Source organism: Ursus arctos, unplaced genomic scaffold, assembly GCF_023065955.2.
Source record: "Ursus arctos isolate Adak ecotype North America unplaced genomic scaffold, UrsArc2.0 scaffold_2, whole genome shotgun sequence".
In the NCBI taxonomy this organism is placed as follows: Eukaryota; Metazoa; Chordata; class Mammalia; order Carnivora; family Ursidae; genus Ursus; species Ursus arctos.
In genome coordinates this window covers 59327839-59353687 of record NW_026622874.1, presented here as the reverse complement: position 1 = coordinate 59353687, position 25849 = coordinate 59327839, and the positions used below count along the sequence as shown (strand labels likewise).

Below are 25849 nucleotides of genomic sequence, written 5' to 3'. Positions count from 1 at the left end.
AGCTTTTTTTAAAAATAAAGTTTTCATGGTATATCTTTTTTTATCCTTTTACTTGTAACGTATCTGTGGTTTTCTGCCTTCTTTTCAGTGAATTGAATTTCTTTATTCCATTTTATCTCTTGTTGACTTATTAGCTATAAATCTTTTTGAAAATATTATTTTAGTGCTTGCTTTAGGATTTGTCATGTACATCTTTAATTAAATAAAGTCTATCTTTAAGTGATATTATATCCCTTTACATATAGTATAAAAATCTTCCAACAGGATAACTTTCATTTTTCCCTTTTCAGCCCTTATGCTATTGTTTTCATGTATTTTATTTTTGTATATATTATAAACCCCACAGTATATTGTTACTGCTTTTATTTAAATAGTCAGTTATGTAAAGAACATGTAAACTCATCTTATATATTTACTATGTAATTACCGTTTCCAGTGGGACATTTGCTGTCATTTTTATGTTTGGTCCTCTGTTCATGATGTGTTCTTTTCCTCTGGCTGCTTAAAACCTTTTCTCCTTATCAGCTGTTTTAAGCAGTTGGATTATGATGTACTAGTGTCATTTTCTTCATGTTTCTTGTGCTTCAGGTCATTGAGCTTCGTGGGTTTACAGTTTCATCAAATTTGAAAAAGATTTCTACTATGTTTTATTCAAATTTTTTTTTTTGTCTTCCTCTCTTCTCTTCTTTAAGGAATCCATTTACATGTGTATTAGGATTCCTTTTTGAAATTGTTCCAGAACTTACTAATATTCCATTTTTTTGTTGATTGATTGATTTTTTTATTGATTTCTGTCATTGTTTCATTTTGGGTAATATCTGTTGCTGTCTTTAAGTTCACCAATCTTTTCTTTAATGTGTGATCTTCCTTTAATATTATCCAGTGTATTTTCTCACACAGTCAAGTTTCATCTCTAGAAATTTGATGTATATCCTTTCTGTATCACCTGTAGCTCTCCTTATATTTTTAATTTTTCTGTTATTATTTTTATTCAAGTATAATTAACATACAGTGTTCTATTAGTTTCAGGTGTGCAATATAAGGATCCAGCAGTTCAGCATTCCCAGTGCTCATCAAGATAAGCTTACTCTTGATCCTCTTTATCTGTTTCACCCATCTGCCCCACCTGCCTCCCCTCTGGCTACCACCAGTTTGTTCTCTGCACTTAAGAGACTGGTTTTTTGTTTGACTCTCTCTCTGTTTTTTTTTTTATTTGTCCATTTGTTTTGTTTCTTAAATTCCACATATGAGTGAAATCATATGGTATTTGCTTTTCTCTGACTTACTTCACTTAGCATTATACCTTCTAGGTCCATCCATGTTGTTGCAAGTGGCAAGATGTCATTCTTTTTATGGCTGAGTAACATTATATATATATACCACTTCTTCTTTATTCACTCACCAGTCAATGGACACTTGGGCTGCTTTCGTATCCTGTCTATTGTAAGACATGTTGCAGTAAACATAGGGCTACATATATCTCTTCAATTAGTGTTTGCGTATTCTTTGGGTAGATACCCAGTATTAGAATCCTGGATCATCTGGTACTTCTTTTTTAAATTATTTGAGGAACCTCCACACTGTTTCCCACAGTGGCTGACCTTGTATTTTTGAACACATACAATATAGTTATAACTGTTTTAGTAGTCTTCTTTTTAAGTTCTAACTTCTACATAAGTTCTGAATCAGTTTCAATTGATCGATTTTTTTTCCTCATTATAGGTTCTATTTCTCTGCTTCTTTACACACCTGCTACTTTTAAAATTGCATCGTACATATTTACACTAAAGAATGACTCATCATTTATCTGAAATTTAAGTTTAGCTAGGAATCCTGTATTTCCCTGGCAACCCTATATCTCCATGGCCTCTCTGGACTCTTCTCTTTGTTTCCTTGCTTTGGGGAATCCTCTAGACTCTGCCTGAGTTCTCACTCACTGTGCTGCAGCCTGACTCTGTCACAACAGTAAGCTGGTGCCACTGTAGGACTCATCTTCTTTGTCCCCTGTCTCCCAGGGATTGTTGTCCTTTGTTGTCTGATATTCATTGTATTGAAACCCAGTCTTTTGTATACTTTGTCCATTTTTTGATTGTTTCACTCCGGAGAGTAAGTCTGGTTCCTGTTACTCTCTCTTGGCTGGAGGTGGAAGTCTCTCTCCAGAGGCTATTATTTTTAGCCGGAGGCCAAAACGTGGTGCTGATGGGGGGCCAGAGCTGTGTGTTCAGTCCCTTCACAGGAGAGTTTGTTGGTTTGCGCCATAATTTTGTGCCATCAGTTACCTAGAAAAAAGAATGCTTTAGATCACAGGTGGTACCTGGTGACTATGAGGATGATTCAGCACGGGTGGGGAGCTGGTTAGAAGCGCACATCTGCTAATAAGGGAATGGGGATGGGCCATGGGCTTACTACCAAATGAAAGGATAAATCAGCACACTGCATTATGTTACATTACTTGTCAGATTTTGGACCAAAAGATAGGTGTGGCTGTAGGTCAGTGCTCAAGGGATTGGATGCTAATACGTTTGGAGGCAGGGCCAGGGAGAAAAGGCAGAGAGAGTCAGGGTGATCAACTGGGGTCATAGAAAGACTTCGGAAAATTTAAGTCCTCTGTTTCCCTGTCCAATAATCAATTATGTTATTCCTACAAGAGGCAGGGTATCTTTGGAAATAAAAAGAAAAGTATTTCCTCTTTTTTTCTTCCGTTTCTCTTGGTCCAGCCATTTGCCGCTATCCTCTGGGCATGTCAGGAGGCCACATTCCAGATGAGGACATCACAGCTTCCAGTCAGTGGTCAGAATCCACAGCTGCCAAATATGGAAGGTGAGGATGGAGACCCCAAGAAAGCCTCAGTCCTGGGTTGGATACATTTTCTGACTCAAGGGCCTGGGGAAGAAGGGTGGTATTTGGTGGGAGTTGGTAGGAGTGAGGGGAGGACATCAAGTGGGCCTATCCTGTTCTGTATGTTTTCAGGAAGAGAATTCAGGGCTTGGCACCATGTGCTGGTCCTGCAACCCCATCCCAACCACAGGGCCTTGGGTGGCACTGCCCACGACAGATGGGTTCATTGATATGCAGTGGGTTTGCTTTACTCACCTTCTCACTGTGAGCAACTGCAGGAAGCCGGCGACAGTGGTAGGTAGGGGAAGGTACAGATGAGGTAGGACACTGGGAGCTGGGAGACCCTGTCCTCTTCTCAGTGGGTGTCTGTGAAACATCACTCACAGTGAAAAACATCAAGGCTTTAAGCATATACTGAGGCCCCCAATAAATTCTTCCCTTCTCTCAACGATACCTCATAGAAAGGCCATCATCATCCATAAAGAGTATGGTGGGTTCCTCATGGCCTAATAGCAGGGGTCCTCTAAAGCAATGAACTCCCTTGTCAAAAACTACTCTGCTTGTTAGGGCATAATCCTCCTCCTGGAATATAATTCTTTTGGTGTAAAGTGTTGAGTTCTGTTAAAATGGAATCACCCATAAGAAAAGCAACCTTTGTAAACCTTCCCTGTAATTTCTTAGTTTGTGAAAGATGAGAGTGATGGTTGGTGGGGTTGAAAGAGAACAGCAATGAGTAGGTGACATCTATGAGAAAAGGGACGTTCTAGGGAAGAGGGAAAGTGGTAAGAGGCTCCCAGAATAAACCTTGTAATGATTTCACAATTTTTCTCACTGATAGCTCAGCTTGGAGGTAATAAAATGAAACCAGATTATTTACTACTCCCCTGACACACTCCTACCCCTCACTCTCATCATGGGTTCCCATGGCTTTTTGTTGGGCTGCCATGCCCGTCCCGTTGGTTAAAATTCCACTGCATTACATAACCCACACTGGGGATCTTATGATCCCTCTCTCCTCCTTTCCTATAACTTGATATCCAAGCAAGGGGTGGCCACCCTTGTTATGCTGGGACTGAAAGTGGAAGAGGGTGGTAAAATGACTCATGGGGAAGTATAGGGTAGAAAGGGTTCATTTCCCTTGAGGTCTTTAAAGCAGGATGAGAAATAAAGACTACATCTGATCTGAAGGCCTCTAGGCCCTGGTGGTAAATGTCTCTCTGGGCTTCATAGTGCCCCAGGGACAGGGACTGACCACAGGTGGTGGCAGTCAGACTTGAGGGGAGACCTGAAGAGTCTTTTTAGAGTGGGGGCCCAGCCTGCTCTCTCCCCTCGGGACAGGGCAGCTGCTTGCTGTGGATTGGAAAACAACTCTGGTTTCATGGTTCCTCTCTGTCTCCCCAACCCTGTGTCTCAAGGCTGGACTCAGAAGAAGGGGATGGAGCCTGGTGTCCTGAGATTCCAGTGGAACCCGATGACCTGAAGGAGTTCCTACAGATTGACTTGCACACCCTGCACTTTATCACTCTGGTGGGGACCCAAGGGCGCCATGCTGGGGGCCATGGCATTGAGTTTGCCCCCATGTACAAGATCAATTACAGTCGGGATGGCACTCGCTGGATCTCTTGGCGGAACCGGCATGGGAAACAGGTAGGAAGAAGAGACATCCAGACCCTGAGATGTCCAGGACCATATTTTGACTTAGGCTAGAAGAGGAAGTACACAGGCTGTCTTGTAGGTATGTGCATCCACACACCTGGCACGCCCTTGTCAATGTGTGACTGAGGATGAGGGAGGGCGGGGTGGGGGGCCCTGGAGGAATATCAAGGCTGCTGAGAAAGCTGAAAGGATACATTCTGCTCCTTCAATTCAAAAGAGAGGGTCCATGAAAGGGGTGATGAGGAAGAGTCAGCATAACCTCATAGCATCTTCCCGCTCTTTCTCTTTTCTCTCCTCAGGTGCTGGATGGAAATAGTAACCCCTATGACATTTTCCTAAAGGACTTGGAGCCACCCATTGTGGCCAGATTTGTCCGCTTCATTCCAGTCACTGACCACTCCATGAATGTGTGCATGCGGGTGGAGCTCTATGGCTGTGTCTGGCTAGGTAGGTCTCCAGAGAGAGAGAGAGCGAGCGAGCTTATAGACCTTATTAAAAACCCCAACCCCTGGAAAATAAAGGCAAGCAAGTCAGAAAGGTATGGGATTGATAATCTCTGAAGTGAAGTGATTCCGTCTAGGTTCGAGTCAAGAAAGGACATTGTTCCTCCACCAAGGCTTGGTGCTCTATGCACTAAGTGATGCATTTCACTGACTGCCACTGAGGAGTGCTCCTCAGCGGTGCTCCCTTTGTGCCCGGATTGAGTCCTGTGCGGACACGCTGAACAAGATTGCACCCTTGAAGTCTTGTGTAGCTCCCTGGGATAGTTGGTCTGAGTAGTAGGTGCCTCTCCTTCCTAAGCCACTGACACATCTGTGTTTCCTTTGGCAGATGGCTTGGTGTCTTACAATGCTCCAGCCGGACAGCAGTTTGTACTCCCTGGAGGCTCCGTCATTTACCTGAACGATTCTGTCTATGATGGAGCTGTTGGGTACAGGTAGATTCTGGGAAACTTTGGTCATCAGAATGGGAAAGTGTCCACTAGAAGAGAATAATATTTTATTATGGCTTGGGATTAATAATTAATCAACGGGTCAACCAACTGGTGTTTATTTAGACCCTGTATTAGGCATTGTGAGATGGAGTAAAGCAGAGAGTCTTTATTTGCAAGGAACTTAGGTCCTAGTTGGGGAAGACAGGGGAAACAATAAATTACACAAAACAAGAGCTGAAATTGTGGTATAGTTCTAAGTATGGTAGTTATATCTTTTTTTGACCCTTAAAACAGGACATATGGTCTGACACAAATAATGGCCACTTATGGAGACAAAGGACCAGAAGAACTGAATTTATAAGTATACTAAATTGGGCAGGTCAAGAAGCTCAGGAAGAATATACCCCATAAATGTAAATGCTTTGGAAGTCGTGAAAAGGAGACTCGTAAGGCTTATGCTAGACAATGAGAGTTTCTAGGATGATAGGATTTAGAGCAGAGGGGGCAGGTCGAAGGGAGCAGAGAAAAGGGAACAGGGCTGAGGACAGGAATGGCCTGACTGTAGCAGAAGCTTGAACTGGGAGCAGTAGAAAGGCCAGTGGGTAGTCCTGAAATGGACACATAGAGGGCCATGGTGAAGGAGTCTGATCAGGCACGGTAGGATTTTAGGGTTGGATGAGAGATGTTCCCACTTATCTCACTTCACTCTGAGCCTTGCCATTCTTCTACTGGTCCACTTCAACACTCTTTTCTCTCTTAGCTTGGTCTTTGTCTGCAAAGACTGAGCCTGGGGGAGAGGTTAGGTCCAGACTAGATGATGGAGATTGCTAGTGGTTGACAGAGGGAGAAATTAGTCTCAGGAAGGGGAGTAAGGGATTACAGAACTTCCATTATTTTAGGTGTGAAGAATAAACTCCTGCCCCCCCAGCTGCCATCCCCTGAGTGAAGACCTGACTCATCCAGTATTCGATTTCCAGCTGCTTCCTTTCCATCTGCTTAGTCACTGTTCTTCCCTGTTCACTTAAACTGTCTAGGCATCATTTCACTCAGCCACTCCCCAGCTGGCATTTACTCAAGGCATAGAGGAAATCAGAGATCAACTGAATTCATTTTAGGTTAATAAATCTTTGCTAATCCACTGTTGCTACCTATAATGAATTTGGCCAGACTTGGCCAGACTTGGAAAATATAAGGAGTCCTGGATCCTTCCTTAAGAAGCTCACAGTTAGGAATGGGGACTAAACCAGGATATCAATCACTGTGATACAAGCATAGGAGTAAGAGATATCTTATGAGTGTGCTGGGGTTCAAAGAAAGAGTAAGCTTGAGTAGGAAAGCACAGCACTGAGAGTGAAAACACCTGGATTCATGTCATAAAAGTCACTTCTGTTTGCTTAAGTGATGAAAATGTATAAGAAAAGCATTTTGTAAAGGTAAAGTGCTAAATACATGTAAGTTTTGATCTGATTTGGAAAACCAGCAAAGAATCTGAAGTGGCCCCCAAAGGATGGGTGGAACTTTCACAGATAAAGAATCTCGAAATGGCATTTGAGGTAGAGTGAATAGCATAACGACAGAAGTATCACACTGTAAAGTTTAGGGGAATGTCTGCTAAAGATCAATCATTTAGTTAACCACCAGCCACACTCATGTAGTAAAATAGTAGATGAGAAGCATGATTGGGCGGATGATGTCGTATTTTGGAGGAACTTGAATGTCAGGGCCAGGAGGAAGAGGAGGAGGAGGAGTTGTTCTTCATCAACATAATCATCGACAGAACAAGTCATTGAAGATTTTTAAAGCTGGGGAAGGACAAGATTGGAACTGTGCTTTAGACAGATTCATCAAGCAGCTCACAAAGGTTAGATCTGAGTGAAAAGAGGAGGTGATGAGGGATATTTTCTAATTGCAAACTGTCTGATGAAAAGAACGAAGGACCAAGGCCAAAATGGCGACAGTGGGAATGGGAGGAGACATTCATGTAAGGACTGTTTGCAATCTGACTGGGTGTAGGGGTGAGACAGTCGGGCGAGGACAAGAGGTAGGTGAAACCTTGGGGATGGCATTTATTCATCAACAAGTATATTTTGGTGCATATGGTGTGCCAGGCACTTTACTGAGCCACTGAGCGTGAAAGAGAATATAATGGGCAGAAATGGGAAATTTAGGTGAAAGATTTAGTTTAGAAGGGGATAGTGATAGGTGTAGTTTGGGATATAAATTTAAGGGACTGGCAGGACATTCAGACGGATAAATAAGGCAGGTAACTGGTAACAGAGGAAAGATCAAGAATAATTGCGGAGATTTTGACACAATCACCTTCCACTTGATAACTGAGGTAGTGAGGTTATCTCTTTGGAGTATGCTTGAGTGATGAAGTATGAGCTGCCCGATTCAGAGTCTCAGAAATAGATAGTTTTAATAGCAAAAGTTACTTTTTTTAACTAAAAAAATTACAGAAGTAGTACACGCTTATTGTAATTCTAACAATTCTAAAGGATACGAAGTAAACTGAAAAGTTTCTTTCCTTACCCATCCCCATTTGATTTAATTTTGACGAGAAGAAGTTAACTTTTCATTTATGTTGCTTTTCATAAGTTTCATGGGGATATATTATTCTGGGGATGATGGGAAATATATTTATTGCAAGTAAACTTATGTTCTCCTAGCCTTCTGATCTGTAGAGAGAAGAAAAAGATGGCAAATCCTTGGAAGGGAGATCCAGGCTCTGGTCACTGTGGATAAGGCCAGTCAAATTTTATAATTTGCCAAACATTTTTCAATGAACAAATAAATTTAAAAGTGTGTCTGTAAGGCTGGCATAATCACTCACTTATTTTTCTGTGAATTCGTAACGTTTACATAACCTCAGGGGGCACGTGTATTATTGCTTGAGGGTGAGTATCCCAATCTCTTCATTTGGGAGACTCCTGACTTATTGTTTAGACCTTGAAATGCAGAGTTTGGGAAGAGAGGAGTCCCAGTGGATGAGATCTTGCTCTGTGTCTCCCTAAAAAGAAGGTCAAATAGAAATAGAAACCCAAAAAGAAACAGCCAAATTAACATAAATACACAATCATCGCACATACCAATCAAGAAGAGCCTTACAATCAAGCGGAAAGCCTGCCAAGCTAGAAACAAAACTAAATCCAATGCCTGAGACCCTCATGTAATTCCGTGCATTTTATTCCATGAATCTAGTATTCTCAAATTTAATTAAAATTACATATAAATTAGTATTTACATTTGGCATTGATTACTTCCCCCCTTTAGTTTGATATCAAATTGGGTTGTTGGGTGTGAGGTAGCAGAGGGCCTGACTGGCTTCTCTGGAACTGGGTCACTGAAAAATGACAACATGCAGTCAAAGGAGAGTCAGAAAAATTTCCAGCAAGCTCTGGGACTGTTTATTGAGTGACGGTCAAGTGCTACTCTCTCCCATAGTGTTCATTCTATGCATCCATCCATCCATTCATTTACTTGTTAAGGGATTAATAAATCAAATGCGTTTGATAATATGGAGTTACTATCTAAAAGCATTAGACTCAGTATACAAGAATAGGTAAGGATACAATAGATTATAAAAAGCTTTTCTTATAAAATGATAATTGTTTGAAAGTTCTGCTACTAAAGGAATAAGCATTGAGTGTTTTGTAAAATTCATTTATATGAAGTTCTTTGTTCTCCATTGATGTAGGATAAATGCATCAATACTATAAAATATACTGGATTTTTCATTATCCTTCAACCTTCAAGATAATCAACTCTTACAAAACCCGGGGTGAAGAAGCTGGGTCTAAAAGCTCTTCCATGACGTGCGATTAATTCCAGGTTCCTCTCTCCCTTTCCCTTCTCTTCCCCTGGTCTGAGCAGCATGACTGAAGGGTTGGGCCAGCTGACAGATGGGGTGTCTGGCCTGGACGACTTCACTCAGACCCACGAATACCACGTGTGGCCAGGCTATGACTACGTGGGCTGGAGGAACGAAAGCGCCCCCAGTGGTTACATCGAGATCATGTTTGAATTTGACCGCATCAGGAATTTCACGACCATGAAGGTCAGTGGTGTTAGGTGTGATGGAACATGTTTAAGGGAGCCAAGATAACAGTGTAGTGAAAAGCCATGCTAGAAAGAACCCTGGTGGTGTCAGCAGAACTGGATTCAAATCAGTATTTTGCTACTAACGAGCTACATGCGTTTCCAAGTCACTTCATCTCTGGGCTTCTTGCTTCATTTGCAAATAAGGAGGTTAGTCTAGGTCACTGTTTCTCAATGTTTTCTGTTATTGTTCCAGCATCAGAGTCCACATACCATTAGGCAGAGTGGGTCCAGTGGGCTCTCACAATACTTTAAAGGCCGATGGACAGGTTTTAACTTCTTTTAACGTCGGGAAAAAACAGAACTTTTAGGGTCAAACATCATTTTCATCTGTTTAATAACACAGTTCTAAAATACCATTTTAAATTTTTTTCTGGAGGGAGGGGCTCACAAAAGCAAAAGAAACCAGAGCTGAATGGAAATCGTTTTATGGCCCTGCCCAATGCTCCCCAGGGACATACTTTTATCAGTAAGGCTGGCTCATTGCCACTCTAATTCTCAATGGAAGACTTGAGTATTTTGTATTTTGTCTTTGTAGTCACTTTCCACACCTACCTGTTTCTTCCACCCCTGCAGCGCTGGGAAATCATGATAGAAGGCTCTGCACTCTTCCGTTTCCCGAGTTTTTTCTTTCCTTATCTATTGCAACAGTACATTTGTCTGGTTGTCCTACTAAATTTCAAGCCCCTCCAACCTGATCTCTAAGTTTGAGGAAAACGGGCTTAACAGTAGAAAGTCCTTTCGTTGAATTTAGTAAGGGAGACCCCTGAAGTTTCTGTGGTTCATGTATAACTCTTACTGGCTTATTGAGGAGCGTGAGAGGACTCCAGTATGAGGCCCAAGAGCCAGTGGGCAAGTGAATTTCACCTCAGGAAGGATCCCTGTTTATTTGTTGTTTTTCCTATTCATAGTTGGTACAGAATATTAATGGCCAACAAGTTGGCGACGCTGCCTCTGTCTATATCCCCTTGGGATGATTTGCTGTTCAGTGGGGGAAGGTACTATTTATTTGCAAAAGGAGGTATATAGGATGAGATGAGGCTCCAGAAGAAGGAAATCTGTGTTCTCATTAAGCATCCCTAGTAAATAAAAATTTGTTATTCTTGGCACAAACTTGGAGTCAAAGAGGAAATCTATGTCCATTATATTACCCTCGCATGTTAATGTGATAACATCTCCTAACTGGATCAATACCTATTAGTTAAATGAACAGTCCTTTAGGATGAGAACAGAAGGATCAACACATGCCCATCTGCCTGTCTTTTGTTCAAGGATGCTCCTTGGCAGGTTGTAAAACGTGTGTGTGCAGTTGTGCGTAACACGTTTTTCTTCACAGGGCTTTCTGGAGGGAGAAGGGGAAGGTGCATAGTGACAATATACCTGCAGGGAACATTTATTTCTGTTGCTGAATAGTGAGATAGCCACATGCACCTATGAACATGTGTATCAATTCACAAAAATACGCCACTGGGGTAACTTTTCGTTTCACAAATAATAAAATGTATCCTAAACTCTCCACAAAGTTATAATATTTAGTCAATAGACTTTGATCTTCCCGAGTCTCCCATAGCTCCTGTTTAATTAGTTTATCACAAGTCGGAATTATTCAAAAGCATATTCTGCAGTAAGCAGGTTCCAGAAACTTTTTTTAAAAAAGATTTTATTAATTTATTTGAAAGAGAGAGAGGGAGTGAGAGAGAGAGAGCATGAGCAGGGGAAGGGGAAGAAGCAGACTCCCCTGCTGAGCAGGGAACCTGATGTGGGGCTCGATCCCAGGGTCCTGGGATCATGACCCAAGCTGAAGGCAGTCACTTAACTGACTGAGCCACTCAGGTGTCCCGGTGCCAGAAACTTTTAAGAGCTATCTCAGGGTCAGTCCCCTCAAGGCCAAACAAGTCTCTTGCATATTTTAATTTTTCTGAGACAAAATATAAAAGATGACTTTTGGATCACTAACATCTTCTAGAGAGTAGTTATTGGTTTCTAGGCAAATTACTGTCATCCCCCACCCCTTAAATATAGTCAAAATATTCTATTGAAATGTATTAATGTCCTTTAAAAATGTATTGTATTTATTAAATAAATATGTAAGTCCCCAGGGGAATGAAATTCTGTACTATTTATTTGCATTCCAGGAGAATTCCCAAAACATCTGTAGGAGAGATTATTACCTCCCCCACAGGCTACTTATCCAACACTTTGCAGATTGAAAAAAAATCTATTGAAGCTGTAGATGGTATTTTTTGGATTTTTTTTCTTAGCCTTGCTCCATTGACTTGTGCTCAATAAACTGGAGCAGTTAATTCATCCCAAGGAAGATACTAACAGATGTTTTCATCATTAAAACATTTACAGGAAAATCCAAATGGAGAAGTTAAGGCGACTTGCTCCATTTCTGTGTGGCGTGGTATTGGCAAGAGCACTGGACTCGGAGTCCAGGGTTCTAGACTCCGTTCTGTTGTTGACGGGCCATAGGCAGGTCAAACCTACCTGAGCACTAGCTTATTAAGAACTAGAGAGTCAGAGTAGGTGATTTTATTCTATTCTTTCAGAGTATCTCTGCTCATTTCTTGGATCATAACATTTCTGCAATCATTGCTGCTGTTTCTTCAGCTAAACGTGAATTCTGAATGCTAGTCCCATAGTTGCCATCCCGGAGGCAGGGGAGGGTATCAAAGACAGCCGGAGGGTTACAATGCAGGGCCTAAGCAAGACATTAAAATGCAAATAGCAAATATAGTCCCAGAACGGCAGTGAGGCTTTTCCAACCTATGAGGTCTTTTAATTCAGGGGCTAGTGACCAGCGAAGCTCCATTTTCCACGTACGACTGAGCCAGAGGAAGTGTCCGCGAACTACCACCAGGGACCTGACCCAGTTACAAATATGCACATTCCATTTGTGAATGACACTGAACACACCAAGGTGCTCCAGGCGAGCTGCTGTGGGATCTTTGTTTCTTAAGACTCTGTTAAAAGCCGTGCAGATATCCTGGTGAAAGAGTAGGGCGGCCGGCAAGAGCATGCAAGCTACTCTCCGAAAGACCTTCTGTTCTCATCTCAGAAGATACCCGTGAGGAAGATGTCATGCCCTCATCAGAATGGCTTTACCTAAACTGCACTTCATTAAGACAGATCATTAAGCCTTGTCTCTGGCTGGAAAATGCGAATACACGGCCCCTGAAATGAGATGTCTGAAGAGAAAGATGATATTGTTTTGGAATGTGTGTTATTTCAGGTTTTTCAACTAAAGCTGTTGGAAGGAGTGGACTGGCTTTAGAATGTACCTGGGAGGAGCGAGGAGGGAGGGCGTCCCGTCACCTCAGTTCAGAATAGCTTGATTCTGGGTGGACAGCAGGTGTGCTGGGGAGGGTTAGCGACTTGGGAGTGTTAAGGGCAAGGAAGGCCCCCGAGGGGATGCTGGTCCAACCCTCACTTAACACATGAGGCGACAGGAAATGAGGTGGCCGGGGGCACAAGTTGCAGAGAGGTGACTGGGGGAGCCACCCCGGTTTTAGAGGGCCAGACCAACGGATCACGGCGGCTGTGAAGAGGGCGGAAGCGCAAGTCCAAGAGACTGCAGGGCAGCTGTTCAGCAAGCGCGGGGCTCAGAGAAACAGATCAAGGATTTTACCGGGTTAGGTTGCCCTGTGTCCCCACGCCACTTACCGGTGTCAGCCTGTCACTCGCATGCCTCTTTCTCTGCCAGGTCCACTGCAACAACATGTTTGCCAAAGGAGTGAAGATTTTTAAGGAGGTGCAGTGCTACTTCCGCTCGGAGGCCAATGAGTGGGAACCAAACGCTGTGTCCTTCCCCCTCGTCCTGGACGACGTCAACCCCAGTGCTCGGTTCGTCACGGTGCCCCTCCACCACCGCATGGCCAGCGCCATCAAGTGCCAGTACCATTTTGCTGACACCTGGATGATGTTCAGTGAGATCACCTTCCAATCAGGTTGGGAGCTGGGGGCCTCCTGCGGAGGTGGGAGTAGGGTGGTGAAGGAGGCCGGTGCGTGCTGGAGCTTCTTATTGGCCGGTCTCTGAGGAAGAGGGTTGTACGGTGGCTTCTCATTGGTGGATGGAGGAAATATTTACTGGGCTCTCACATATTTGTCTAAAAGGCATGTAAAACAAAGGATTAAAACATGAGAATACAATGCGTTAAAGCTATATAAATTAAGCCAGTTACGGGGTAGCACACTATTAAAATATTTAAATGAAAATTTCTAAATATACACAAAAGTAAAGAGAACAATGAATCCTCCTCAGTCTCTCCGGCTTCCTAACCACTGATGTTGTGCCAATCTTGTTTTACGTATTTTTCCCTTTTCACTGTAGTATTTTAAGCAAATTTGAGACATTGTTTGATTTCATTACTAACAGTTTGAGAATACATCTAAGAAAATAACATCTTTATAAGCATCATTCCGCAAAAGCATAAAGCATTTAACATCTAACATTTGTTCATAAGTAATTCCTTAATGTTATCTAATAGGCTGTCCACATTCAAGGATACCTGATTGTCTAATATTGTCCATACAGTTGGCTTGATCAAATTCGAATCTAAAGAAGGCCCTCTTGGGGGGATTTCCTTTATTATATTCCTAAGTGTCTATTTAATATAAAACAGTCCTTTAAAAAAAAATCCGTTCTGGTTTGGTTGATTGCTTTTTGTGATGTCATTTTCTAGAGCTTGTATCTTTTCTCATTCCTGTACACTGGCAGTTACACCTACATTTTCTAGAGCTTGTATCTTTTCTCATTCCTGTACACTGGCAGTTACACCTACAGGCTAATTCAAGTTCAGTATTTATTTTTGTCAGTCATTTTCATAGATAACCCTGTGTCTTTGAATCTCATCATAGATAATGCTGTTGAACCTCATCATGGGAATGTAGTGTTAGATCCTCTCACCTTTAGTGATGCTAAGATTGATTTCTGGACTCAGGTTATCCCCCACAAACTGTTGACCACTACTTGAATTACTTATTTCATTAGGGATTGCTAAGAGGTAATTTTCTAATTCTTGCATTCCTTCTGCATGCATCAGCTGAATTTCTTCTGACTAGTAGAACCATTCCTCACGCACTTGCTTACTCTGAGATACGGTTCACATTGGAAGGGCAGGACACGTGATTAATTTTTTCTCTACATCAATTTTCAGAGTTAATGCCCTAGCAACCTTCAGTAATGTCTAATGAGTTTTCTTTTTGTTTTTCCTACTTGTTTTGCTTTTTAGTATCATTATGGACTCATTGCTTTTTTATAAATTCAATATGTTTTTTATAATAATTTTTTATTATGTTATGTTAATTGCAATTATTAATTCTTTCTGATACTCACATTGTCTTACATTTGACCAGAGCACACACCTTTAGGCTGGCTCTGTGTTCTTTGGATTTGACCCTGTGTACCTTTGATAAATATCTTATTTTCTGGAAGAACAAAATTACCCAAGTCCTTTTTGAACATTTGCGTTCCAGATATGAAGCCAACCATTCCTTTAAGCAGTGATGGTTCCTTTTAGTGGAGAATGGTGCTTAGAGACCACAAACTGGGCAGTAGGGATTGTGCTGAGTCCTGAAAAGTTAAAAGGCATTTAGGACATTGTCTATACCACCGCAACTTAGATGGGGTACAAATCCCACACAATGATTTTTCAAAAGATGTTCAAAGTGATACCAACAATAAGTGATCAGGAGAGAGGTCAGTAGAGAATGGCTTTATAACAGTGTCAAAAGAGTGAGCCTTGCACTGGACCTGGTTGAAAAGTATAGGTGAAAAATAACAGAAGAGAGGAGGAGAGACTAAGGTAAAGATAAAGCAGAGGACACCATGCTTCCTGATTTAACTTTTATTTCTTAAAATTTTTATTTATTTATTTTAAGATTTTATTTACTCATTTATTTGAGAGAAAGAGAGAGAATGAGTGAGCAGGGGGATGAGCAGAGGGAAAGGGACACGCAGACTCCAAGCTGAGTGTGGAGCCCAACGTGGGGCTTAATCCCCAACCGTGAGATCATGACCTGAGCCAAAATCAAGAGTCAGCCGCTTAAGCAACTGAGCCACCCAGGCGCCCCTGATTTAATTTTTAAAAGAAGAAAATTTCAAGATGGTTTGTTCATTAAGATGTACTGATAAGGAGATAGAACATCTGTTTAGAAAAACAGGTTTGGCGCCTCGATACCTTATAAAGATTTAATTTAAGAATGAATGGATTGATTATTTTATATGAAGTATTTATTAAGAGCAGAATTTTAGATGTTCAAAAACAGTGTCATTACATTGTGTTAACTGGGGGATCACAGATTCTCATCCATCCTCAGGGATTCTATTCTCTTGGCAGAGTAATTAGTATACTTAGCTCGTTATACCCAATTGCAGCTATGGACTACAGTTTTTGACTCCTGGGATCTTTTGAGTTTTAAATCTGATATCATGATAATGTTTATTTCCACTGGAGCCTGAGGACTGAATGCAAAAAAGTACACGGAGATGCTAGATACCTCCCAATTTGTGTAATAATGCTAAGAAGAAAAATTAGGACTCACGGAGAGCATGTCTCTTGAAGGGAAATGCATATTCTAATTCTTGACCTCCTTGGTTAGGGAAATCAGAGTCCCGGGAAAATGAGTTGCCAAATAAGCTGGCAAATAAGCTTTTGGGGTCTAGTTTTACAAGCTTATACATCATAGTAAAGGACACTCCAGTATCAATAGTCCACCTATAAAGAAGGCTTGATTTATAAATTAAAGGGCTACGTCAATGAGCATAGTGAAAACAACTTAATTTCCTTGAAGGAAAAAGCCTCTTAGCACTGTGTCTGTCCCCTGCCTGCTTACCCATCCTGTTCTCTCTACATTTTGCTGAATTTGGGTCTGACTTCCCGTGTGTGCTTTATGATAATGTGTGGTCACAGCCCACTGAGCCCCTGTTTCTTAAACTTTTTTTGTACCATGACACCTCGTATCATTTAAACAAACATTTTACAAAAGAAGAGTTGTCCTTACTGTCTAGATGAATGGTGATTTTTTAAATTTAGAATATTATATGATCATATTATATTAATTATATAATTATATTATCGTTTTTAAGAAAGGCTGATGGCAACCCACTAAATGGATTTCACATTGTGCTAGGTCACAATCTACCTCTAGAAAAGCCACTACTTCGCTGTCTTCTCCCCAGCTCTGACTCACTCTTGTTTTGTAACAGATGCTGCCATGTACAACAACTCTGGAGCGCTGCCCACCTCACCTGTGGCACCCACAACCTATGGTATGTGTGATTTCTAGTTACAGAAGTTAAAGTTGAAGGGGCCTTCTAGAGGATGAAGAAGGGTAGAGATTTGCAAGGGCCTGACTGTCTGTGTAGGAGGCTTTTTACCAGGTGACTTTGGATGAAGGGTACTTCTGGAAAGGGTAGGCTCCAAAGTAAAGGGCCCACACTCACTCTGTCACTGCTGGTTCCTGTGATTCTTCAGCTAAAGCAGAGTCTGGAGTTGTTCCAGTTGTTTCATGGAAGTTTGGGTAGCTTGGAACAGAAACAAGGAAAGGGACATTTTGAGGTAAGACCCATAGTGGGGATCTCAATGAATGGGTGGAAGTCCATTAAACAAAATGGTAGTCTCTCTAATTAGAGATATATGCAAAGTGTAGCCAGTGCTTCATGTGAGTCAGCAATCTGGGAAACACGTAAGATCAAGTGTCTCCAAAGGGGACTCTTCACCTGTTTTTCATGAGGTGTGATTGTGAGCCAGTAGACGTAGGCTGTAGTAATAAAGGAACAAAATTTGGGGAGAATGGAAAATCTCTCCATTATCCAGTCCGATACATGAGGAGGAGGCTCTGGTCCCTAGGAGGAGGCCCGTATGATGGAAGAGCAAAGTCATACCAGAGTAGCAAGACTGAAACTAAGCAGAAGTCTTAAGGTGGCATCTTGCGGAATTATCCTGGAGGGAAAGGTTCTACCTTTCTGTCTCTAGTCCAGTCCATCATGCTTTTCCTAGCCCCATGAGATGATGGTGTTCTCCATCTTTCTCTTCCTGGTCACAGATCCAATGCTTAAAGTTGATGACAGCAACACTCGGATCCTGATTGGCTGCTTGGTGGCCATTATCTTCATCCTCCTGGCCATCATTGTCATCATCCTCTGGAGGCAGTTCTGGCAGAAAATGCTGGAGAAGGTGAGGAAGTACAGAATAGTCATGGGATAGGAACCTGCTCCACCCTTGCGTAAGCCACTGTTACCCCAGGAGAAAAAGGCAAACTATAAGAACTTATATATGCTTAGAGTGTTAACTGAGGCCACTGAGTAGCCTGGGAGTGGCGAAGCTTGGTGCTGAAGGGAGTCAGAAAAGAATAAGCTAAGTCCATTTTCTCATGTTTGGAATGGGGATTTTGGAACCTCCCTAGAAAACTCAGAAAACTCTTCTTAATACATTGAATCTCAACTCAAACATCTCCCTTGAAGGTTTTGGTTCAGGGTTTGGGGGGAGTGCAGGCATCTGTATTTTTTTTTTAAATTAACAGATGCACAACTGGTACCTAGGCAAAATTTCTGATAATGCTGTTCCTTCTCTTCTGTTACTGTTTACACACGTGCGTGTGTGTGTGCAGAAAAACATTCAGCCGCATTAATATCCAAGCCAAGTTTTTCGTAGTCCTATTTCTACTTCTTTATGTGCTTGGAAGTTATGATTACGCATCCTTCTGGGTCCCTCCTCAGATTTGCTTTGTCCAGTCTAACTTATTTGAATAATTTTTACACATTTGTCAACATTTGACAATCTACAAGGCCTTTTTTCACATGTATTATTTTACCTGATTCTCATGAATAACGGTGAGCTGGGCCTAGTGGTTATATTTAACTCTTTATGTTGAAAAAATATGATTTGCTCAAGGTCATACAACTTATATCCTGTTTTCTATGCTCATTCCAATTGTCAGTCTGGAAATTTGTCAACTTTTTTCCTTCCAAAATATATACATTCCATCAAAGATGGAATATCTATGACTTTTCTTGGTTTCTTAGACTAGATAGCAACTCTCTAGGCACTTCTGCTAAGTATCTGATGCTCTTGGGGTCTGCTGATGATTAAGTGTTTCTAGAGTTGGCCATGGACATCTTCGCTGATCAATGAGTTCAGACAGATGTGGACTGAGAGGTTATAGAAACTCTGAGCTGTGAGGCAATTCAAAACCTTTCTTCTAGAATGCTGGGACACGCTGGGTGTCTAAATTCAGGGTGAGGGGCAGCAAAGAGTGCTAGTGGTAGTAGATGCTGGTGGACTGAAAGTTCATGGGATGGCTTGAAGCTGATGTGTGTTATTGAGTATTTTGTTATGACTGTGTTTTAATTGGGAAGACGGAATCTGTGTTCTATACTCTGTGAACTATTTTTCTCTTTATTGGAGCCAGAATTTGCCACACTTCTCTGGGTCTTTCTTCGGAGTCTGATTGAAATATGTCCATGGGCTGGAAGAGGAGTGTTGGATTGGAGACCCTTCAAGTAAAAGGGAGAGCAACAATTTTGCCCTGAAATATTTAACTTGGTCCTTCAAGAAATTCTTTCTACCCTGTATATCCTAGTAAGACAACTCCAGATGCTCTGGAATGACACAGGATTTTTTCCTGGGGACAGATTTGTGTGTGTGTGTGTGTGTGTGTGTGTGTGTGTGTGTAAAACCCTTAAGCATACACATATGTTCTCCAAGAAACATTACTCAAAATAGCTTTAGACTAACCATTATTTGTAGGATCCTTTTGGCAGCGTCCTTAACCTTTTTTCTTTGAGAGAGTTAACCCATATTTATTGAGAACCTACTATGTGCTGGGTTCCATGCTCGGTATTGGGGGTGAGACTGCAACAAAGGACTTTCAGTCCAGGGGGTGAAGCAGACATCAAAGTCTCTCCATTGAGCACCCAAAGTGTGTTTGTTGGAGTGGGACATTTTACATGTTTAAATCCAAGTAGTCACATATATTCAGATTCTGGCATTTTTCCTTTGAAAGGAGCAGACAGGTCACATTGGATAGAATACCAAAACAATTTGTTATTTTATTCTTTTTCTTCCTTTATTAGGTGTAATTCACCTCAGTATCCCCAGGGATTTCCTTCCCCATTTTATAGCCATTTCATTTTTGGTTAGTAAAAATGCAAGATTGAGGGCATATTACCCTAACCTACAGTGCCAGACTACTGACCCATCATGTGACAGCACATCTGTTGAGTGAATGAGCATTTTAATGTGTCTACACAAAAACCAATTAAGGGATAAGTCTGCAAAAACCCATTATTTAACAGAACATCAAAAACTCTGCCAAACTGAGAAGATCTTTCATTGGTTCCTGATAGGTTCTCATAGTGTCATGTAAATAATGCTTACACATGCTTCAATGAAAGTTAATGAATGTTGGCAGCACAGAAATTAGGGGGTCAAATTCTGCCTTGAAGCAATCAATGAAGGAATATTCTAAGTTTCTCTGACCCAGGCATTTGTGGGGCCAGACTGCCTCCCTGTCACTTGTGGTGCGTGCAGAGTTGAGGAGTAATAGAGAGGTATTTCACCTGAGTGGAAGAGCTGGGTCTCAGAAGAGGAGGACTCCATGATCCCCTTTGTGCCAACGTGCCCTCCCCGTCCTTCTTGTTCAGGCTTCCCGGAGGATGCTGGATGATGAAATGACCGTCAGCCTCTCCCTGCCCAGTGAATCCAGCATGTTCAACAACAACCGCTCCTCATCGCCAAGTGAGCAGGAGTCCAATTCCACTTACGATCGCATCTTTCCCCTTCGCCCTGACTACCAGGAGCCATCGAGGTTGATACGAAAACTCCCAGAGTTTGCTCCAGGGGAGGAAGAGTCAGGTGAGTATGACACAGTGGCAGAGAATGAGGGAGATGTCTTGACAGGCATTATGAAGGTGTGACACTTGGCTCCTACTCAGCCAAATCTGGTTTTCACCGAGAGAAGTCCACGTTGCCCTGAGAAGTCCACACTCTCTTTCTAGATTGATCTGCCATAGCTCCTACCCTAATCTGAGTGCCTCTCAGATGTTTAATCACATGGTAGGTGTTTAAAGGGACCCTCAGGTCGAAAGAGAAAGAAAATAAATAAAGGGTGTCACTAAAGTATTAATGCCAGAAGAACCTAAGCAGTCCAACTAGTCTGGTCTCCTCATTTTCCATAGGAAGAAGATGCAGAGGCCCAGATAGGCCACTCACCCAACACCAAACACCATTAGCGGTAAATTCAGGACTAGCATTTCACCTGGAGAAAATAAACTAATGAAGCAAAAGACATCCAAGAATTCCCAATTTTCTAGCCCTCAAGATAACTGAGTTTAATTTTTGTTTATTTCTTTGTGGTGGAAATTTTTTAGAATAATACAAGATTTTTTACTACAGCAAATATTTCTTGCCTTTCTTCAGTAAAAGCATTGCTTTGGTAAAACAGTGCCAATTGATTCACATCCAGTGTTTTTTACTAAGTGCTGCAGAGTGACATCAGAAGGGATTCTGGGGTCATCACTGAGGCTCAGAGCAGCTCTTCCAGAAGGTCAGCAACTGAAGAGTGATCCAAGTCAGTAGACGAACTTGTGTTCAGGGGAGAGCCAGATGGAGAAGTAGACAGGAGTGACTGGGAGCGCATAGGCTTTTCAAGGGCTCTTTTCAAAGGAAGAGAGGAAACTCTCATGTATTTATCACTCAGTGGATAGCAAACATTGAAGGAACACATTGAACTCAGGGAATTTTACAGAGATAGCAAGATAGCAAGAATAATTTATTACAGAGATAACAAGAATAAACTAATTGATTTCCTAGGCTGAACTAAAGTAATTTACCTATTTTCTAAAGTCCTAAAACATCTCCCCCCTCATATTTAATTTCTTTAAGGAAGGATGTGCCTTAAACTAGATCATCAGAAAGTTGTTTAATCCCTAAAATAGGTTATTAAATCAACGATAGTGTCTTAAAATTAAAGAAATATGCAATTAAGTCTTTCAACTTTAGTACTCCTGTCCTTATATAACACGAACTGTCCTCTAGCTTCACCACAATCCCCTAAAATTAGTCAAGGAGGTTGTTAATGATCACGTAGTTTGAGAAGAAGAAGAGAGAAAATGGTGTTCCCCGTTCTGAAGGCCACAAGAAAGGGTCTCTAGAGGAACACTTCTCTGAGTGAGAATGGCGTGGAGTAGTATAGGCTGTCCTCAGGGCATGTCCTAGCCTTCCTCTCCGATTTTCTTCCTGGAATGATCTCCAAAGATACCCCTTGGAGTCGGACTCACTGGGGGTGTCTTCCCAGGCTGCAGCAATGTTGTGAAGCCGGCCCAGGCCAGTGGGCCCGAGGGGGCACCCCACTACGCAGAGGCTGACATCGTGAACCTGCAGGGGGTGACCGGAGGCAACACCTACTCCGTGCCTGCTGTCACCATGGACCTGCTTTCAGGGAAAGATGTGGCTGTGGAAGAGTTCCCCAGGAAACTCCTAACGTTCAAGGAGAAGCTGGGAGAAGGGCAGTTCGGAGAGGTGAGTTGAATCCTTTCGTGGGGTCCCTCGTTCTTGGTATCCCAAAGATAGTGGTTGAACAAAAATGGCCAGGAGAGCAAAAAGTGCCCCTTCCAAAGTGGATTCGTGCCAGAATATCTCCTTCACTCATCTGTCCTTGCCTTGTCCTCTAGAAGGCTGGGATTGGGTCCGCCTCATCTTTGTGAAAGAGCTCACGAAGGTTCTTCGGTCTTCTGATTTCTGTATAGTTTTTAAAGCCAGCAAGTCACTAGACTTCAGATATCCTAAAAAACATTCAGTATTTTCAAATTTTTTTTACAATAGGTTACAGAGGGTGGGGACCCGTAAGATGTGATCATCTTTGATAAACTGTCCAAGAACATCCTGCTACTCGATAGCCACTTTGTTTTCCTCCTTTCCATGGGAGTTACGTGTAAAGTGGTCAAAAACAACCTCGCCCCTGACTTGAGTCCCAGACTCAGCCACGAGGGAATGAATTGCCAACTGAGATAAGGAGGAGCACTCTTCCCAGTTGCCCTCCGAGTGGTGCGTGTCATAGTGACTTTGCACTCTTACAGCAGTCACGTGAACCTTCTGAGAATCCAAAGCCATGATTTCAGTGGCAACAGGAGCCCTTCAGCGGTGCCATCTGAACTCCAGATGGAATAGAAGAATGTGTTCTTGGCTTTCAGTGTGGGTGGCACGCTTTGCCCTTGGGTGGGTTTGGTGTTGGTGGAAGTACAAGGGTCCACGGCATCTGTTTGTGATGTCATATATACTCATTCTGTCCCCGGCGTTGAAAACAGTCTCGTAACTCTGTTACCAACACATAGAGAAGAAATGTTCTGTATGAACCAGTAACTAAGCTTCCTTGAATCAAAATGGGAGCATTTATGCCAAACGACATTTTATAGTGGACTGTACTGGAGTAAAATGCTATGTTGTAGATTCATTCTCAAATTTAGTGTGCCAGTCAATGTATGTTTCTTTTATAAAGTAGCAACATGTCCCATTAGCTGGGTACTTTACCCCTGTTTGTCTCGGCTATTTGAATTAAAGGTATGTTAGATGTGTCTTAACAGTCATTTGATGATTTTGCTTGAGTTGTAAGAGTTAGCTTATCTCCAGGAAATGCCCAGCAAGAGTACTGAGCCATCTTCAGGAGAAACGATGATGCTGAGACTAGATGACTTTTGTCTAGGTTCATCTCTGTGAAGTGGAGGGGATGGAAAAATTCAAAGACAAAGATTTTGCCCTAGATGTCAGTGCCAACCAGCCTGTCCTGGTGGCCGTGAAAATGCTCCGAGCAGATGCCAACAAGAATGCCAGGTCTGTGGTCTGCATTTTGAATTTTCCTTTATGTATTTCACCTGCAGGATCAGGAACTCTCCTGGAAACCTTTGAGCAACTTTTTTCTTTTGAGATGGGAAGGTCTGTGAGCTGCCTCACCTATCACTGCTGTGCTCTCTTTTTCTGATGGGCCTGCAGTCCTCATCTCTCTTCTGTATCTCTGGCAAATGCAGATGTCCACTTTCCATTGAATTAGCTATGTGTTGACTTCCTAACTCCCTTTGCACAGAGCTCTACTTCCCAACACACACAACACCCTGAATATGTGCTCCTTTGACCATGACGCACAGACATTCTCCCGAATGTCATTACCGCCTCTTGGCCGACTTCCACGTTCACACACAACTTTCTTGCTAAGTCTCCTCCATTCTCTTTTATTCATATTTCTATTTACTTTCTCATTCTTTTTTTTCTCTTTTATGCTCCTTTTCTTCTATGTCCAGCAACCCCCAAAATGAGAAGCTACCTCTGCTTGGAAAAGTATCCATGGACCTCAAAGCAAAAGGATCCTACAGCCCTTTAACAGTGTCCCAAACTGGCTAATAGTCTCTTGGATCCTTTACTACATAAATTGCAGTTTCCAGCCATACTCCGTTGTCTGACAGCCTTTCCATTACAGTAATGGTGAGTTAATCCTCACCCAGAGAGGCATGCTGGTTGCAAGCTGGTTGTCTGTGTCTCAGAGAAGTCTGCACATCTGGGTAACGTATGTATTTTCCCATTTGTGTTGACTCGATTTGTCTCACTGATATTCAAAGTGAGAGAAAGCTTATTAGCCCTTTTCCCCAAATTGGAAATTCCAAGAATGGTGGTAGAGTTTCATTAAAAGTCTTGCAGTGGACAGGTTGTGGAATGAAGAAGAAAAATAGGTGAGAGAACAGAACTGGAATTTTAACTGTGAGAACCTCAATCTTAAAGACATTAGTATGCATGAAAAATGACATCCTCTGGGTTCCTTAGAGAGAGGCAATACTCTTAATATTAACCTTAGCACACAATTGGAGAGAGTGGCAAGAAGAAAAAACATAGGCTATAACAAAGCCTTTGCCCATTGTTTTGGTTGGTGAGGTTTGGTGTCCCTCCACCTGTGCCCACTGCAATTTAGCAGTGAAGGATGGCCTAGACTCTGGGCTCCACAAGCTGTGGAAACCCCTGGTTTTGAGTGGAAGGGGAATGAAATAGGGGGTGTGTCACATCGGGACTACATTGATTTCAAGGGTTTTATATTGACATGGTATGACTTCCAGTCCAGGGTTCCTAGAAAACTCACAGGAGATACATAAGTCATCTGCTGTGGTAGTTTTAAGAATGTGGGCTAGTGGTCTCACTGACCCATATATTGTTGCTGGTGAGGTGAGAGCCCGTTTTGTGACTCAAGGGTGGGGAACTCAAACAGTTCCAGTCTTGGTCAAGTGAGTACTCTTTTTGAAATGACTCTACATTACCACCATGAGCTTTAAACAGCTCTGTTTTGAACAGGCTGCTCAGTGTGTGTTGTGACCGACTGCTGGTGTGTGACTACAAACAGCCAGTATGAGAAAAATAAAATTTTACCAGATAAACCAGAGGATGATTATTCACTTTATAAAAGATTTCTTTGCTTTATTAGTAGAGCGAGTCCATGGCTTTTAAAAAGGTAAATACCCCAGTGCACTTAAGATTTGACTTCCAGGGAAAAGTTTCATTTTGCAGACTAGTTTTTAGCAGCATATATTTGATTCAGCAAATGGTAATCACTTTCTATGTGGTGGGCCTTTTGTTGGATTCTAGGAATGCAAATGTGAGCAGGTCATGGTTCATGTTCTCAAAGAGATTACAGTTGAGTAAGGGCGCACCCTATTCCAGGGTGTATAGAACCAGGTAGTTTCTAGGTACCAACTTCTCTGTCCTCTCCAAGGTTATCTGAAGGGGAACAAGATTCGGGATAATGGGTAGGACTAGGCTTTGCTGTGTCTTCTTCCCCCTCTTTTCTCTAACCCTGGCAACCTCTGGGCTTACCTATGTCTATGTCCTCCAAAGGAATGATTTTCTTAAGGAGATAAAGATCATGTCCCGGCTCAAGGACCCGAACATCATCCGCCTCTTAGCCGTGTGCATCACTGACGACCCTCTGTGCATGATCACCGAGTACATGGAGAATGGAGATCTCAATCAGTTTCTTTCCCGCCATGAGCCCCCCAGTTCTGCCTCCAGCAACGCACCCACTGTCAGGTAAATAAGTAGGTCCCCCATCCCTTCTCTGTGTTCATGAGATTAACCTGGGCTCTGAAGACAGGGAGCAGCGAACATTCGAGTTCATCAGTATTCTGGCATGGTGGGGAGGCTAGCGTGCAGGGCATAATGGCGCCGCTGCCCTTTGGGGGAAAGCAAAGAGATTCACTGAGAACAGAGAAGGGATGTTGAGGTCGAAACTCCAGTTTGTTGGTACCACCTGTGGAACGCGTGCCTCTCACGGCTTCCTCTTCCCATA

General features: G+C 42.3%; 1 protein-coding gene across 4 annotated transcripts in view; it reads left to right on the top strand.

Annotated features, from left to right (window-relative positions):
* The window catches only part of DDR2 (discoidin domain receptor tyrosine kinase 2), a 127806-nt gene that overhangs the window by 89864 nt on the left and 12093 nt on the right, over positions 1-25849 (top strand). For all 4 annotated transcript variants that reach the window (XM_026517238.4, XM_057314857.1, XM_026517236.4 and 1 more), the window contains 12 exons: positions 2718-2820; positions 4254-4485; positions 4794-4941; positions 5326-5431; positions 9302-9485; positions 13233-13476; positions 16737-16799; positions 17576-17706; positions 20175-20385; positions 21827-22050; positions 23231-23358; positions 25399-25590. In XM_026517238.4, coding sequence (XP_026373023.1) covers positions 2718-2820; positions 4254-4485; positions 4794-4941; positions 5326-5431; positions 9302-9485; positions 13233-13476; positions 16737-16799; positions 17576-17706; positions 20175-20385; positions 21827-22050; positions 23231-23358; positions 25399-25590 — 1966 coding nt within the window. The remainder of the gene's footprint in view (positions 1-2717; positions 2821-4253; positions 4486-4793; positions 4942-5325; positions 5432-9301; positions 9486-13232; positions 13477-16736; positions 16800-17575; positions 17707-20174; positions 20386-21826; positions 22051-23230; positions 23359-25398; positions 25591-25849) is intronic.